This window comes from Platalea leucorodia (assembly GCF_965183815.1).
Source record: "Platalea leucorodia genome assembly, chromosome: 1".
Classification (NCBI taxonomy): domain Eukaryota; kingdom Metazoa; phylum Chordata; class Aves; order Pelecaniformes; family Threskiornithidae; genus Platalea; species Platalea leucorodia.
The window spans coordinates 161,258,111-161,275,489 of NC_138823.1; the positions used below are offsets into that span (position 1 = coordinate 161,258,111).

Sequence of the window (17,379 nt, forward strand, 5' to 3'; positions counted from 1 at the left end):
TTCTTCAATCTCATGCAGCAGAACAATCTGAGCAATCCTCCGACTCCCCCAGCCTCTCTTCCTCCCACACCACCTCCGGTGGCGTGCCAGAAGTTGGTAAATGGCTTCGCAACCACCGAGGAACTTGCTGGCAAGGCTGGTATGTTAGGAGGTCATGATGGTAAGGCTAATATGTATTGTTTCCATAATAAATGAGTCAATTTTGTAGCAAATTACAAAATAGATAACTGAGATGCTTTTCAGTTGCTATAGTCTTCTATAAAAACAGTATGCCTAGACTCTCTAAGGTTGTAATCATTATTATCCAGCTTTATTTTACACCAGTATAATGTCAAATGATAGCCTTTTCCCTGTTCCCTTTCAAAAACACGTTGAGTGCTAGAAGCACTCTTAAGAAGTGAAAAAGAAAACCTTAAAATCAATTTTTTATGTCCAGTACAAATGACTAACCACTTAGTTGAGTGAGCTCAAAAGCAGTCTACCCGAAATGTATCCTCAGCAGGCTTTGTATGTAGTCAGTGTGTATTTCCTGATGCTTGCAATTTGGTCAATTAAAATTGCTTTCTATTAAATAAAACTTTATAATGCCTCTTCCTAAGGACTGTTCAGTGATAAAAATCCTTTTTTCCCCATCCCCTTTCCTTTGTTCTTACAAAGTTGTTGATTTTTTTTTTTTAAGTAAAACAAAAATCCTCTCATACTGGCAGAAGGCACACTCAAAAGCCTTTCGAGCCCTTTTTTGCTTAAAGTTTTCAGGCTTTTGTAAATATGGAGATTAATCATGAAGGGTCAAAAATTTTTGAACTACAAGTGGACGAGAGTAGTGTTACCATCTGCTGTAATGCCTTGGTTGTACCAGGGAGCCACCAGTACCCGATACACAGAATGTTTATCAATGGAAGAGCTGTACAGATGTCTCATTGTGCTGTGCGTTTCTGGTTTTAGTTACCAAAGCTCTGGGACCAAAGCAGTTCCAGTTGCCTTTCAGACCACAGGATGATTTATTAGCAAGAGCAATGGCTCAGGGCCCTAAAACTGTGGATGTTCCTGCTTCACTTCCAACGCCACCTCACAACAATCAGGAGGAGTTAAGGTAGGTTTTCCTTGACATCTTCAAAAACGTATTTGGAGCAGATCCTGTGATCTTTTAGTAGATGAGACTGTGAAGGTGTGAAGAAACGAAATCCATTGTGCGCAGCCACACACTGCAGGGAACATAATGAGATAATTTGTTCTGCTTAACTCTTAGCATTCCATGTGCAGAGAGCAGCGTAGTGAAAGAGGTGACTTCTGCCATTGCTAGACTCTAGATTCCGTTAAATTGTTAAGAATTCATTACCTTGCTCTCTTAAAACTGGAAGAAAACGATACAAATTGGTATTTTTCCTGGAGCAGCATAGTGCTATTGCACCATAACAGTACATGACTGCTGTACCAGACAGCAGTACTGCGTAAGAGTCAGCCTGAAAACTCCCCAGCTCTACTCAGTTTCTGCTACCGTGTGAGAAATGCTTGCTAGAATGTGAGTGTCCCTACAAAGATCTTCCCTTTTGCCTGCTTTCACTTGCCTAACCAAAAGTTGGGTGTATTTGAAGCCCTGAAGCCTGTGCGTGGACGAGGGGGGATGGACCGGTGAATACACTTACACCAGAAAGTTTAAATATTAAATACTAATTTTTTACACAGGTAGGTGGAGCCATGGGGAACAGACAGTTCTGTGATGGAGCCTGGGCTTTGTTAGTGCCTCTGTTTTTTCTTCATGTGTCTTTCCCAAGAAACCATCGTGTGCAATGCAGTATGAGATACCCAGAAGTAATGGCCTACCGCATAATTGCGTTCCTTGACTAGTAGCAAGAAGCAAGTTCATTATAGCTCCCTGTCTGATTTAGAACTTCGGCTTACCAAAGGTTTTTAGACCGTTTCCAAAACAGCTTTTTTGGGTTTTGTTCCAGGGTTCAAGACCACTGTGAGGACAGAGACACTCCTGACAGCTTTGTTCCTTCTTCCTCTCCTGAAAGCGTAGTGGGAATGGAAATTAGTAGGTATCCAGACTTGTCGGTTGTGAAGGAGGAGAACCCAGAACCTGTACCATCTCCCATCATTCCCATCCTACCTAGCAGTACTGGAAAAGGTGAGACACAGCAGAGCAAACAGTTAGAACTAGGCCTTTTTTTTGCATTCACATGTGCGTAGGATTAACCTGCTGTATTTCGTTGTATTTTCAGGTTCAGAAGCCAAAAGGAATTACATAAAATCAGAACCCGGTTCAGGAGCGTTACCTGGTTCTGGCTTCTTTGCCTCTCAGCTTGGACCGTCCCAGAATGGTCCTAAATCTGGCCTTATATCTGTAGCAATTACTTTACATCCCACGGCTGCTGAGGTAAAAAAATAAGCTTGTATTACATATATAAAGTACAACAGCAGTTAATATATTTTATATATAGTGAATCTGAAGGGGTAATAGCATAGTACAATAAAGCAGCTGTTGCAATCTTCTCATAATTTATATTACTGCTATCTTAACTGCCTGTCTGATGAAAACAAAGATATGTTTTTATTATTGTTTTTAGAACATTAGTAGTGTTGTAGCAGCATTCTCCAACCTGCTCCACGTCAGAATTCCGAACAGTTACGAGGTTAGTAACGCTCCAGACATCCCATCCTCCATGGCAACCGCCAACAGTCACAGAGTCAACCCATCTATGGAGTACAGGCAACACTTAATACTTCAGGGTCCTCAGGCAGGATCCATGGGACCTGCCAGGATCGTAGGCTCTTACGGACTGAAGCAACCTAATGTGCCATTTCCTGCAAACAGCAATGGTGAGTGGGCATTAATTCTTTTGAGTTTTCAGTACCAAAATGTTAACTGAGTCGGTATTAATGCATTTCAGCCACATAAATTCATGCTCTAGAATTGAGTAATTGACTCTTGTTCTAAATAATAATTTTCTCTTCTTACGTGATCAGTACATGTGGACCTGCTCCTGATGTTAACCGTAACTTAATAGGTCTGACCCATCTCTAATTTCCAGTTATCTACGTCACTGTCAGCGAGGTATTTCTCCCAGTAGTTCCCAACATTGTTAAGTTTTTTTTTGTGCAGTCTGATTTTAAATCCATCATTCAGAAAGATTGTTCTTATGCTGGAAAACTTCACATACTCGTTAAGCATGTATTCCTATGTTGGTTTAGTCATTCATTTCTTATACAAGAATGTATTTTAGCCTTGTTGTTCACACCGTTGGTTCTATAGAATCATAGAATCGTTTAGGTTGGAAAAGACCCTTGAGATCATCAAGTCCAACCGTTAACCCATCACTGCCAAGTCCACCACTAAACCATGGCCCTAAGCACCACATCTACACGTCCTTTAAGTACCTCCAGGGATGGGGACTCAACCACTGCCCTGGGCAGCCTGTGCCAGTGCCTGACCACCCTTTCAGTGAAAGAATTTTTCCTAATCCAACCTAAACTTCCCCTGGCGCAGCTTGAGGCCGTTTCCTCTCGTCCTATCCCTTGTTACTGGGGAGAAGAGACCGACCCCCACCTGGCTACAGCCTCCTTTCAGGCAGTTGTAGAGAGCAATAAGGTCTCCCCTCAGCCTCCTTTTCTGCAGGCTAAACAACCCCAGCTCCCTCAGCCGCTCCTCATCAGACTTGTGCTCTGACCCTTTGGTCTAGTTTAAAAAATTTCCCCATCAGGACGTAGTTTAAAGCTTGCATTCCATGTCTTATCCAGGAGGTTGCTGCCTCTAGACCACTGAAGAATACTGTGACTTCTCATAAATTTGGTTTAATCTGATACAGCTTCTAACAGATTTACCTATTTTCTAGGTATAGCTGGCTATAAGGATCACAGTCAGAATACTGCAGAAGGCTCAGCATTGAGACCTCGGTGGTGCTCTCATTGCAAAGTTGTGGTTCTTGGTAGTGGTGTGCGGAAGTCCTTCAAAGACCTGCCTTTCCTTAAACAGGTACTGGAGTGGAAGTAGAGTTTCTTGCATGTAATGGTGACTGAGCAAACGAAGGCAACAAAGACTGCTGCCTGTCATGCCGACTGGTAGCGCTTCCAGGTTCCTCTGTAGTCTCCCTTCTATGTGTGTCCTAATTCAGGACAGGACGTTCAAGCACATTTGTAGTACAAATAAGAAATGTCAAAGTTGTTACTTATATAAAATGAATTTCAGTAAATTTCATAAAATGGGTCCCATGTTGGGCAGCTTCCTAAATTCTGCTACTGACTTCCTTCCATGACCGCTTCAGGGACCTTAATTCAAAAAGAGTTTATTTGTAAGGCAGTGCCATGTTGCCACATCAGGAGGTATTGTAAGAGCAGGAATTCCTGTACTCTTTTTGAGCAGGAATCCGATTTCAGTCTCAGTCTCTTGTATTTACATTGGGAACTGTCGTTCATTCAAAAAGTACCATTGCTCTTTCAATGAGATTGAGATAATTGTGCAACAAAGGTAGATAGTCAGAATTTATATGCAAAAGTAATGGGTTCATGTAGCCAGAAAAGCACTGAGTTCCCGGTAATGTTTTGCAGATGGATCAGGAGATAAAACAGTATGATCTGTCTTTGATCAGGCTGAAATGAGACGTTCTTTTGCCATCTAAAGATAAAAGGAAACGGATTGTACTTTGCAAGTGTGCCTATAGAGCAGATGGGTGCATGGTATAGGATGCTTTATGTCGATTGTTAAACTTCTGTTAAAGGCAAGAAATGCTGAAGAACAAGGTTGTAGGTGGTGGTAACGTTAGATCTGTCAAATAATCAAGTATTTATATCACAGTACCACTCATTATTTCACAAATGTTCTACAAGTAAAGAGTTTCTAGCCAGATTGGAAGACTTGTTTCATTACACTTATTATGTGAAGAACGGTATTAAAATACACTTCTGATAATCTTCCGTGTTTGATTCCCAGGATTCCCAAGAAGGCTCTGATAAAATGAAGGACATTGTATTCTGTAGCAACAACTGCTTTGTTCTTTATTCAGCAGCTGTGCAAGCAAAAAACTCAGAGAACAAAGTAAGTACCAAATGCTGGTAGACCCTAGTGAGCAGAAATTACTGCAGCTATGTTTTGGAAGAACAGAAAGGGGGCGAGGGGGAAGTTTGCACTTCATCTTAGAGGTTTATAAATGAATTGCTCTGTATTCGGACATTGAGATTCTGAACCCACAGCATGAAGTAAAATTCGTATTTGCAGAGCTTTCTGTCTGACAGAGGTGCACGGCAGAACGGTAGCCACCTTCTGCTGTCCTCACAGGCTTTGAAGGTGCACTCTCAAAAAAGTGGTCATTTAAGTTCTCTGGGCATTGTACAAAACCATAGATACATCTTTAAGGGCTATATTCTGCATTTTGATTTGGCTTGTACAGTAAAAAAATTACAACTGTGCAAATAACAACTGAACAGCAAGCTTGAAAAAAGACTTTTATTTGTTCAAGGTAACTGGAAAAACACAATCCTGTTCCGTTACTTTATGTGGGCAAAGCTGCCATTTTAAAGCATTAATTGCCAAAACACTAGTGAAGAGCCTGCTGACTGACAGGGACGAGGAAAAAGAGGTTCTAATTACTGGAGAAAGACATTTTGAGAAATTTGTTCAACTGAAAGTGGGATTAGGCCAGGGATTTTTCTCCGGTGGTCCCAAATGGTACGCTGTAGTTCTCTGCCTACAGACACTGCGAGGTGTACGCGACACCTTAGAGAGACTCGGCACTTCCACACCGGGCACTGTCTCTTGCTATGTCCAGGCTCATCCCATTTCAAAGGAAGAGAACTTAAATTTCTCTCTGCTTGTTTAATCAATTAAAGTGGAATAGTCTTCATTAAGACTAAATGATCCTGCCGAAGTTTATTTTCTCATAGATAAAATTTTTTGAATACTCATTCTAACTAGCTTGGTTTCTGCTTTTTCTAGTTTAAATGTACCTTTTTCCCCTAAGCCAGTGGACAGAACAGGCCATGTGCTTCAAACATTACCTAAGTAATGCTTTCTTATAGTCCTGTATTGACTGTAGAATTTGCAGGCTTCCTTCAAATGCATCCTACTTATTTTTTCAGAAGAAATTAAAAAAAAAACAAACATGGAGAAGATAAATGTGTGTACATCCACATCCTTTTAGTGTCCCATGTAGCTCATTTTCACTAGTGTTTAAACAGGGTAACATTTCTGCACAAGTGCATCAGCATGTACATAATTAAGTTAATTAAATGTCACGTTCAGCCTCTTGATCCTTTCATTTACTCTTTCAAGATTAATCATACAAACCACATTAAGCACTTTTTAATCTAAACTGCCTTTGTTGTTCTTGTTTTCTCTCCTCTTTTTTTTTTTTTAACAGATCTCTGCAGGTATAATTCTTGTTTACTGTGACTGAGTAGTTAAGTCCTCAAGGTGTATCTAATGTAGAGCCCTGCAGGAATTTCCTCCTCACTTCTTTCCAGGAAAACTACGCAGCATTAATTCCAAATCTTCCCCTTCTACCAAATAACAAGATGCTTACTCTTTAAATGAATTCTGTGACCCGGATTTTAAGGTTATTTTGTGTTGTAACAAAACTTTCTAAAAATACCTAAGAACCAAATCTGTCAGGTAGCTCGTCTAGGGCAATTGAGTAGTTTTGCATTCAAAACCTGGACAAAGGATTATTTGTGCTTCCTTTTCCGGATCAAAGGGCACCGCGTTCTGGGTTGGCTGGGAGAGCTGTTGTGCTCCGTACCCTGGCACAAGCTGTGATAACACGGGTCGGGGTAATTTCCATCTTTCTCTGTTGCTGCACCATTTTAGGCGTTCTGAGGGGCCTCTTCCGTGCGGCCCTGACAACATTTTCAAGGTTCATTTAATGGTTAACAGTTGGGGATTTTTTTCTTAAGAGTTTTCTGTTTATTTAGCAGGAGTCAGTTCCATCTTTGCCGCAGTCGCCGATGAAAGAGAGGCCGCCTAAAGCGTTCCATCAGTACAGCAACAACATCTCCACTTTGGACGTCCACTGTCTGCCTCAGTTGCAGGAAAAAGTTTCTCCTCCATCGTCACCCCCCATCATGTTCCCCCCTGCTTTTGAAGCAGCCAAGGTAGAGGCAAAACCAGATGAGCTTAAGGTAACGGTGAAACTAAAACCGAGGTTAAAAGCAATACACAGTAGTCTTGATGACTGTCGGCCTCCAAGTAAGAAATGGAAAGGAATGAAATGGAAAAAGTGGAGCATTCAGATTGTGATTCCTAAAGGATCGTTCAAACCTCCTTGTGAAGAAGAAATAGATGAATTTCTGAAAAAACTGGGCACAACCCTTAAACCAGATCCTGTGCCTAAAGACTACAGGAAATGTTGCTTCTGTCACGAGGAAGGTGATGGATTAACTGATGGACCAGCAAGGCTTCTTAACCTGGATTTAGACCTTTGGGTCCATTTGAACTGTGCTCTTTGGTCTACAGAAGTCTACGAGACACAAGCTGGTGCCTTAATAAACGTGGAACTAGCACTGCGAAGAGGCTTGCAAATGAAATGCATGTTTTGTCACAAAATGGGTGCCACCAGCAGTTGTCACAGGTTAAGGTGCACCAATATTTATCACTTTACCTGTGCCATTAAAGCACAATGCATGTTTTTTAAAGACAAGACCATGCTTTGCCCCATGCACAAACCAAAGGGAACTCACGAGCAAGAACTTAGTTACTTTGCAGTCTTCAGGAGGGTCTACGTTCAGCGTGACGAAGTGCGGCAGATCGCTAGCATCGTTCAGCGAGGAGAACGCGACCACACTTTCCGTGTGGGAAGCCTGATTTTCCATGCTGTCGGTCAGCTGCTGCCACAGCAGATGCAGGCCTTCCACTCCTCAAAAGCACTCTTCCCCGTGGGTTACGAGGCCAGCCGCTTGTACTGGAGCATGAGATACGCAAACAGACGCTGTCGCTATCTCTGTTCAATTGAGGAGAAGGACGGGCTTCCGTTGTTTGTCATCAAGGTTGTGGAGCAAGGCCACGAGGATCTGGTCCTTACTGACACAACACCAAAAGGTAAATCTGGTGACGTAAGGTCATGGCTTTTGTGGGTTTGCCGTTTGTTTTGCTGCTACTGGTACTTATCAGATGTACGATAGATGTTTCCAATAGCATGTTGCAGAGACTCTTCTGATGTGATGCTTATAGTGAGCTTCCAGGGCCCGTTTTTAATATCATGCTATGAAGACTGAGGACACCTTTCAAGAAATTGTATAAGCTGCAAATAAGAAGACGGGTTACAAGTTCACAGAGGAGACCCACGATCGGGTATTGAAAATGAATTAAAATAGTAGGAACGTCAGCGTAGGTTTCCCTTCATGCAAAGTGACTTTGTTTAAATATGTTATTGTTACTCAGTTGTCTTCAAATCATCTGTGCAGAAGTTAGTAAGCAATAAAAAGACGGTCGAGTTGACCGTGTCGTTCTCAGGGCGGGTGACGTTGTCTCCGGTGGGGCGAGGAAGGATCCGTTCAACATACGGGGCAGGTCTTAGGAACCCGCTCTGGGTCTTAACCCCGTCGGGCGGCGGGTGCCGAAACACTCGGCCTCGCTCTGCCCAGTCAGACCAGTGCCGGGGGAGCTGCCCGCACACAACCGAGAGCCGACTGTAGTCAAGCAATGGAAATAGTGTATTTTTTAAAAAATTCTACTTTGTGCAGGTTTTGTCAGGAGAATCCGTGTGTGTTATTGTTGTCAGAGGACTGAAGGTTTCCATGCTGCGAATACTAAGAGTTTCATTCCCGAGAACCAAGGGTGCAGTAGGAATGCTGTGCGTGTTTGGGATTTGTTCGGGACAAAACAGCAACTCGCCAAATGATTCTCTGTTTTGCTTTTTAAACACTGGCCTGTTTGTGTGTGCAACGAAGGACAAAACGCTTTCTCAGTATTGGTTTCTGGTTCCTGATATCCCCAGGCCTTTGTTTGAAAACCAGTACGAAAGACTTTTATTTTTTTGATCACTGTAATTCTTTCCCGTGTGGTTGTGTAGGTGTGTGGGATAAAATCTTGGAGCCCGTTGCTTCTGTTAGAAAAGAATCTGAAATGCTCCAGCTGTTTCCCGGCTATTTGAAGGGTGAAGACCTCTTTGGTTTGACGGTCTCTGCAGTGGCCAGGATTGCCGAATCGGTGAGTCTTCGCCATCCCAGCTCTTGCTGGATTACCCCAGCTTGTTGGATATCCGCATGAGAAGGGGAACAGGAAGAAGTGTGGAAACGTAAATACTCCCTTCCACGCCACGAACACATAATGACTTGGATTTTTTTTTTCTTTTTGTCTGTTTTTTTGCAGCTGCCAGGGGTTGAGGCCTGTGAGAACTACACTTTCCGCTATGGCCGAAACCCCTTAATGGAACTCCCTCTTGCTATCAACCCCACGGGCTGTGCCCGTGCCGAGCCTAAAATGAGTACCCATGTCAAGAGGTTTGTGTTAAGGTATTTTGTTTTAATTTCACATAGTACAGCCCAGGGTTTATAGGCTGCTTAGGGTTATTTGTGCTTTCGTCTGCTGCTTACAAACCCTGTCGTCTTTGGCTGTGTATGTGCATGCCCAAATCAAAGGAATCGCTTTGTCGTCTATGCTAGCTGGCTTTCTGTGTCTGTATGTCTAAAAGAATTTGGAATGGGTTTTGTGGCTCTTTTCAGAGAAATCTTCAGTTTTTCTTGTATTCTTTCCTGTTACATGCCCAATTCCTACAGGCCTCACACCTTGAACAGCACCAGCACATCGAAGTCATTTCAGAGCACAGTTACGGGAGAGCTGAACGCGCCTTACAGTAAGCAGTTCGTCCATTCCAAGTCCTCTCAGTACCGCAAAATGAAAACGGAATGGAAGTCCAACGTGTATCTAGCTCGCTCTCGAATTCAGGTCAGTTCTCCTTTTAGGAAATATATATTAAAAAAATTTACTTACGCTTTTATTTAGAACTGTTTTATATATAATTTTTATATTTGTATATATTCTATATAGAGATAGTTATATAAAATTTATATTAAAAAATTGAAACTAAGTCTCGTCCCAGAACTGGCAATTTTTATGTGGCAAATCACTTCCATAGATTTATCTTAAGTAAGATTTCTTTTTTCCCCTACTTACTGTAAATACCTTAAAAATTAATTTGTTTCAGTCATCTAGGAAAAAACTTTGTAAAACAAAATAAAAAGAGATACACAGTGGGCGTATGGCGTGCTCCGAGCAAGCTGAGGAAAGTGGTGTGAGAGCAGCCCGAAGAGTTCAATACTCGTTTGCGTTCATAATAACAAGAATTGCGTCGCTGTATGCGATTCTGGTGGCGGTTTGCTCCACAGAGCTTTTTGCAAAAGCTTTGCAATTAATCTTGCTGCGTACGAACACCGTTGTTGTTTATTTTAGGTTGGACTTAACTGTGCTGTTGTGTTCCTGTTAGGTTTCTCCGTTCTAGTAAGGCCCGCTTTATTTTTCAGTGAATTTCTAATCCTTACGCGGTCAGGTGCCAGAGGTGTAAGAGCAGCTTTCTCACCTAGCCAGAAGCCAAGTACGTTTTCTTGCATCTTAAAAATGTAATGCGAGGCTGGGTTCTGCATCTGGGCTGTGAGAGCGTCCGTTACTGAGCCGTGCTGCTTCCCTCCTTCTGGGTCGTGTACTTTTCACGTGATTTTCTGCAGGAACGGTTTTGGGGCACAGTGAAGAATGCAGAGTAAACGTAAATTTATTACAGAATTCTAAATGGCACTGTGTTTTTTGTAGGGCCTGGGCTTATATGCTGCTAGAGACATTGAAAAGCACACTATGGTCATTGAATATATCGGAACTATTATCCGGAATGAGGTAGCAAACAGGAAGGAGAAGCTTTACGAGTCTCAGGTATGGGTGGTGTTTGCTCGCTGTTTCTTTCCCCTTCCCCACGTTCATACAACGCAGCAAACGCTGTTCTTCTGTTTGATGAACTCAGGTCCCCCGAATTCTGTTTGCTGCTGTGCTATGAATGCAGCGGGCTAAAAATAAATACAGCCAGAGGAGTCTACAGCCTTTCTGATCAAAGGATCAGAGTGTTCAAATGTTTAACAAATCTGTCAGCCCCCTGGCCGGGGTGCTAACACGCATCCGCTGTCCCGGAGGACAGAGCGCTCCGACAGAGGCGTCAGGGCCTCCGTTTTTCCTGAGCGCTTCTTTAAACGTACAGCAGCTTCCTTGGTGTGGCCCTGGCACTGCAGCAGGTCGCACGTGGTGGCGAAGCACACCGAGACGGTAGATGGAGGGCGGTACAGAAGCTCTTGGCGCAATATTAATTCGCCAGGGATTTCTGTTCACGACCCTTCCGCTCCCTCGCCCGCCGGTGAGGGGGAGGGCGGCGCGCGACTCGCGCTTTCCCCCGGGAGCCAGCGGGCAGCGTCCGATCCTGAACGCAGGAGGACGCGTGGAGGGAGCCCACGTTGCTGCTTCCTTTTTAATCATCGACAACCGACGTGAAACCTCCAAGAGTCTTTTCTCCGATTCTGTTTTTCAGAATCGCGGCGTGTACATGTTCCGCATCGACAATGACCACGTCATCGACGCAACCCTGACGGGCGGCCCTGCGAGGTGGGTGGCTCCGGAGGGGTCGCGGCTCGTCCTGGGGAGGTGCCCGCCCTCCCTGGCCTGGGGCTGTTGGTGAGGGGCTCCAGTCCGCCGTTTTCTCCATGGTTTTTATTCGCTGAGCTGGTGCATTCAGACGATTCCACCAAAATACTGTTGGCTTTTTCATTAGCTTTGCTCATCTTTGATTGTGTTTCATGGCAGCTATGAAGAAAGAATGGAAATTTTTTTTTAAACGCTTGATTTTTTGGACATTTTCTAGGTAAAGCAACAAGTACAGAGTAACACAATTCTATTTGGAAAGTCAGTGCGCCCCTGAAGCTAGAGGTCGTTCTAAGGTTTGCTTTCGGTTTGCCTCAGGGGATGCGTTGTCTTAAAAGGTTACCTTTTTCAAACTCTGTTTTCGTAGGTATATCAACCATTCGTGTGCGCCTAACTGTGTGGCTGAGGTGGTGACTTTCGAGAGAGGACACAAAATCATCATTAGCTCCAGCAGGAGAATCCAGAAGGGGGAGGAGGTAGGGCCGTCGCGCTCGCTTTTCCTTACCTTTGGCTGCTCGCATTCATTTCTAGATACTTAGGCGATTCCCGCGGCCCGCAGCACAGCTCCTTCCCCTCCCCCGCTGCTAAATGGTGCCGGTCCCTAACGGCGCAGCCGCCAGCGGCCTTTGCCGTTGAGCCTGTAGGTCCGAGGAGAGCTGTGGCAGGTCCCGGTCGTTCCGTAACCGTTCTCCTCCATCTCTTCCAGCTTTGCTATGACTATAAGTTTGATTTTGAAGATGACCAGCACAAGATTCCATGTCACTGTGGAGCTGTAAACTGCCGAAAGTGGATGAACTAGAATGCATTCCTTGCTGTCTTTGAGGGTTGCTTGTCCCTAGGAAGAAGCGATTCACAGTTTGATTTTGTCGACGGAAAATTGTTGCCTTTTTGAAGGGGGGAAATAAAAAAAAAAAAAAGTCACTTCTGGAAGTACAGATTTCTACTCAAGTATTTAAAAAGAAAAAAAAAAAAAGGAAAAAAAAAAAAAAACCAAGCACCAGAAGCAAGCCGGCAAAATCCGAAGCTAACTTTCCAGACACGTGGAGGTTAAACTGAATTAACAGAATGGTCCAGCACTTTTGTTTTTGAGCTCACTAAGGAGAAACTGTTTAACTTGGGCAAAGAACCGATGGCCGACCTGCGGAGCGCGGGTGGGCTTCTATGAATGTAAGACTGAAATCACCAGCGAAAGGGAGAAGTCCAAAGTGCTGGCCACAGCCTTATTTGATAAAGGGGCAGGCCCTCTAATTAAAGAAAAATTTTAAATAAAAGTAGACACCACTGAACAAGGAATGTACTGAAACGACTTCCTTAGGGATAGAGCTAAGGGAAAAAATAACTTGCACTAAAATACATTTAAATACTTGATTCCATGAGTCAGTTTATTGTAGTTTTTGATTTCTGTAAAATAAGAGAACCTTTTTGTATTTATTATTGAATAAGTGAATGAAGCTATTTTTAAAAAGAAAGTTAGAAGAAAGCCAAGCTGCTGCTGTTACCTGCAGAACTAACAAACTCTGTTACTTTGTACAAAAGTGTAAATATTTTGAGAAAAAAAAAAATACAGTATAAAAATAGTTCTTGACCAAATGCTCCCGGACTCCGCAGCAGTTGGGTGCTGATTGCGAAACGCCAATAGGGATGTGACAATATGATCCGGGCATCGCCGGCCGCGAGCGCCGTTACCGAATAACCAAAATCTCAGTTTAAAGAGAGGGGGTTTTTTATGTTTCAAGCAGTCTCAACTGTGGTCTTCTTCGAAGTTTTTTAAGTAAACCTTAAGCCTGCTACGGGCGTGTACATTACAACTCTGACTTTTGTAGATGTTTGGGTAATTGAGATTAATTTTATTTGTATTATATTGTTGCATCCCTATTTCTTAAGTCAGGTTTTTTGTGCTTACAATTTGTGATAACTGTGAATAACTGCGAAACCCACCCAAAACAGAGGCTGGACATCGGTTTTTCTTCAGCAAAAGCAGTCCAGATTAGGTGACCGTTCAGCCTACGTTAAATCATGTAAACAGCGTAGAATCACGTAGTTGGCGCTTCAGGCGGATCCGACAGCCTTCTTACAAGGAAAACGAGGACAAAAATTAGATGTAATGTGCTTGCAGCTGCAGGACTCTGGCAATAGGGGTTTGGAAAATGTAATTTAAAGATGTGTTTGTATGGATTGTTTTTGTTTACATTTCTTTCAAAAAATAAACACTGTTTTGTGTTTGCTTGTAGAAATTTAATCAGCATTTCGAACCAGGTTAGCTTTTTATTTTGTACTTAAAATTCTGGTACTGACACTTCACAGGCTAAATATAAAAAAAAAAATGAAGTTTTTTTTTTGTGTGCACAATTAAAGTGGACTGTAAACTGTTGGTATATTCAGTAATACAGTTCTGAACTTGTAATGTATATGGCATGATGTATTTTTATCTTACAGAATAAATCAATTGTATATATTTTTCTCTTGATAAATAGCTGTATGAAATTGTTTCTTGAATATTTTTCTTCTCTTGTACAATATTCCAACATCCTACCAGTATTTGTCCTACAGTTTTTTCTGTTCTGTATAATAGTATCTAATGTTGGCAAAAAAAAAAAGAAAAACACCACAAAAAAAAGAATTTTTTGAAGTATACAGAGTGTTATGGGTTTTGGAATTTGTGGAAACAGATTTAGAAGATCAGCATTTACAAATAAAAATATTTTACATCTATAAATCACCTCCTCCTGTCCTCCTTGGGGGTGTCTGGTTTCCAGTTCTTTCAGGATCTCGGCGTTTGCTTCCATCAGCGAGAAGCGTTTGCGTCCCCCGCTCCTCCGGTGCGACCCCCACCCTGGATTTTACACTGCGGTGCCCCCTCTCGAGCCTCTACCAGCCCCCCTTCCCTGCAGGCGTTTTCCCCAGAAAATCTGCAAAAGATGCTAAAAAAAGAGGAAAGGCTGTGCTGCTCGTGCTGCTTTTGGCTGGGGTAGAGTTAATTTTCTTCGCAGTAGCTGGTATGGGGCTGCGCTTTGGATTTGTGCTGGAAACAGTGTTGGTAACACAGGGATGGTTTAGTTCCTGCCAAGCAGTGCTCACACAGAGTCGAGGCCTTTTCTGCCTCTCCCCCCACCCCACCAGCGAGGAGGCTGGGGGTGCACAAGGAGCTGGGAGGGGACACGGCTGGGACAGCTGACCCCAACTGACCAAAGGGCCATCCCACACCGTATGGCGTCATGCTCAGCATATAGAGCTGGGGGAAGAAGAAGGAAGGGAGGACGTTCGGAGTGGTGGCGTTTGTCTTCCCAAGTAACCATTACGCGTGATGGAGCCCTGCTGTCCTGGGGATGGCTGAACACCTGCCTGCCCGTGGGAAGGAGTGAATGAATGCCTTGTTTTGCTTTGCTTGCGTGCATGGCTTTTGCTTTACCTGTATTTCTCCCTTTCACCCTTCCAAGTCTCTCCCCCGCGCTGCTGGGGCAGGGGACGAGCGAGCGGCTGTCGGGTTAAACCACGACGCCGCTGCAATGGAGTCGCCTGGCACCAGCGCCGCTTCTGTGGCAGCGTCGGTACCGGGTCAAGGCTAAAAAAGGGCTCCAAGATTTCTTGCAGGTAAGTGGGAAGCAGCCCGGCCAAAGCGGTTCTCCAGCGTTACTGATTTCTGTCGTGCACTTTGGCTGCTGGAAGCCAGAGGAGCCATGGGCGCAGGGCCTGTGCGCGTCTCTAACAACAGCGAGGGGCGGTGGGCTCGGGGCCTGGCCCTTGCCTGGCTCCTGGCCGCCCACCTCAGCGCCGGCAGCGGGGCTGGCGCGGGGCAAGGCCACCCTGGGAACCCTCAGAGCGCGGGGCCAGGGAGCAAAGCCGCGCTCAGGCTGGCGGCCACGGTCACCACCACCTCCGTGAGGCATCGAGAAGGAAACATTTGACACAGAGGCTTAAAAATCAGTCCCGGGGGCGGTGTCTTTGCAAATAATAAAAAAATGTCTCATTCATTATGACAGTGGCAAGCTGAGTGCTGCAACAGCTCACAACCCAGGGTAAGGCTTTTCCGTCTGCTCGTCCTATTCAGCCAAATTACCAAGGGAAATATGGGAAGTGTAGTCAAATATAGGAAGAAAACTGAATTTCCACCTAATTGCAGCAGCCCCTGCAGGGCCTGGCTGAGAGCAATCCCCGATTCAGGGCTGGGTGCTCACAAAAACGATGTATAACCCTGGCTTGGGCAAAGTCGGCGTGCGATGGCCCGGCTGCGGCACCAAACGCGCGTGGCTGTGGCCAGAAATCGATCACTGCAGAAACGACCGGCACCGTCCAAACGCCATCGCTTCCCTCTGTTCCTGGAAAGCGGCACCGGTCCCTGGGTGCACGCACGCAGCGCTGCAACCATGGGTATCGCCGAGTTTGAAAACCAAAGGAGGTGTATTATTGATACGAGGGTGAGGTAGAATATTTACCTTCTTTATATTAAGGAACAATCCAGCTGCAACTCGGCGGCCCGCCCATTCTACGCTCTTGTCCGTTATTGCAGGCTTACAGACCACGTGCATTGAGCTGTTCTTGACAGCAGCCTCCAAATTTCCTCACCTGGAGCAAAAGGTCAAAAATTCTCTGTGGCAACAGACTCCAACCATAAATAAAGCGAGCTTCTGCTTTGCCTGTTTGAGGATTTGTTTGGGGTTTGATTTTTTATTATTATTTTTTAAAAAGAAAATATAAAGGCCACAGAAAAAAAAGGCAGAGCAAGGCTACTGCACAGCCAATTCAACAGCCAAAATAAATTTCCCAGCCCGCAGGAAAGCCCGGCACGCAGCTGGGAGCAGCTGTACCGGCAGCCGCTGCTGCTTCCCGTTGGCTCCTGGGAGCAGCCGGGGTCAATCAGACAGGCGTAAAGGAAACCACAGCCCATCCTTTCCCCCCCAACAAGGACTGGAATTAATTCCACACAAAACAGCCACCCCGGTGTACGCAGGTGTTCGCCCGAGCCGCTCTCCAGCTGTCGCCTCTCACTCGCTGCCGCCGCAGGGGTTCAGCGGGAGGCTGCCGGGAGCTGACGCCCGAGGCCGGGCAGCCCCACTGCCCTGCAACAGCCGCTTGGGAACCAGTTCCCAGACTCTGCCCCTACGAGGGCCGCCGGACCCCGCGAGGCGCACGGCCCCAGCCTCAGCTGAAGCGCAGCCGCTGAAGGGGGCCGGGGTTGTTGTTGAAGAAGCTTTTGGTGGTAGGAAGGAACTTGGCTGGTGTCTGACTTAGTCACTGCCGTTGTAATGCTTCATCTGGAAGAACTTCCACTTCAGCCTGTTGTTCTGGGTTACAATTAAACCCTGCTTACCTGGTTCCTCCCCGCCCGTGACCCACTGCTTCCACGGCTGCTGAAGGAGGCAAGAAGCTGCGCAGCGGCCAGGGACCGCTCTTACCCGCTCATTTTCTTCCTCTTGCGCTTCTCCCCCCAGGGCGGCTGCCCTGGCAGACGCTGAAGGACCAAATGCCATCTGTCACAAGTGAATCTCTCCTCTCTGCGGGAAGACGTGGGTCAATAATTACTCCGACGTTATCGTTATTCACCTCACGCTGCCCAAACGTCAGTAACTGGGTGCCGGAGTATTTGTTTCTGCTGCCCGAGCGAAAGGGCAAGGCTGTGCCGGCGCTGCCGCCGCTGGGACCGCGCGCTGCCCGGGGACGGCGGGCCACTGTGGCGTGAGGAACAAGGCCAACTTGTGGCTAAAAAAAAAAAATACGCTGGGTAAGAACAGCTTTTCTCTTCTGCAGCAGCTTCCACGCACTGAAGCAGCATCCAG

The 17,379-nt window shown here is 45.1% G+C and overlaps 1 protein-coding gene across 17 annotated transcripts in view; it reads left to right on the forward strand.

Annotated features, from left to right (window-relative positions):
- KMT2C (lysine methyltransferase 2C) overlaps positions 1-14,321 on the forward strand; it is a 200,306-nt gene extending 185,985 nt beyond the window's left edge. For 10 of the 17 annotated variants that reach the window (XM_082316239.1, XM_082316249.1, XM_082316241.1 and 7 more), the window contains 15 exons: positions 19-160; positions 946-1,093; positions 1,953-2,131; positions 2,226-2,380; positions 2,571-2,823; positions 3,837-3,976; positions 4,931-5,035; positions 6,907-8,029; positions 9,003-9,139; positions 9,302-9,444; positions 9,709-9,877; positions 10,736-10,852; positions 11,496-11,569; positions 11,973-12,081; positions 12,312-14,321. In XM_082316239.1, the coding sequence (XP_082172365.1) occupies positions 19-160; positions 946-1,093; positions 1,953-2,131; positions 2,226-2,380; positions 2,571-2,823; positions 3,837-3,976; positions 4,931-5,035; positions 6,907-8,029; positions 9,003-9,139; positions 9,302-9,444; positions 9,709-9,877; positions 10,736-10,852; positions 11,496-11,569; positions 11,973-12,081; positions 12,312-12,404 (3,087 nt within the window). In that variant the 3' untranslated portion in view covers positions 12,405-14,321. The remainder of the gene's footprint in view (positions 1-18; positions 161-945; positions 1,094-1,952; positions 2,132-2,225; positions 2,381-2,570; positions 2,824-3,836; positions 3,977-4,930; positions 5,036-6,906; positions 8,030-9,002; positions 9,140-9,301; positions 9,445-9,708; positions 9,878-10,735; positions 10,853-11,495; positions 11,570-11,972; positions 12,082-12,311) is intronic. The other 7 variants (XM_082316248.1, XM_082316247.1, XM_082316253.1 and 4 more) reach the window with 4 other exon arrangements.
- Positions 14,322-17,379: the final 3,058 nt, after the last annotated feature.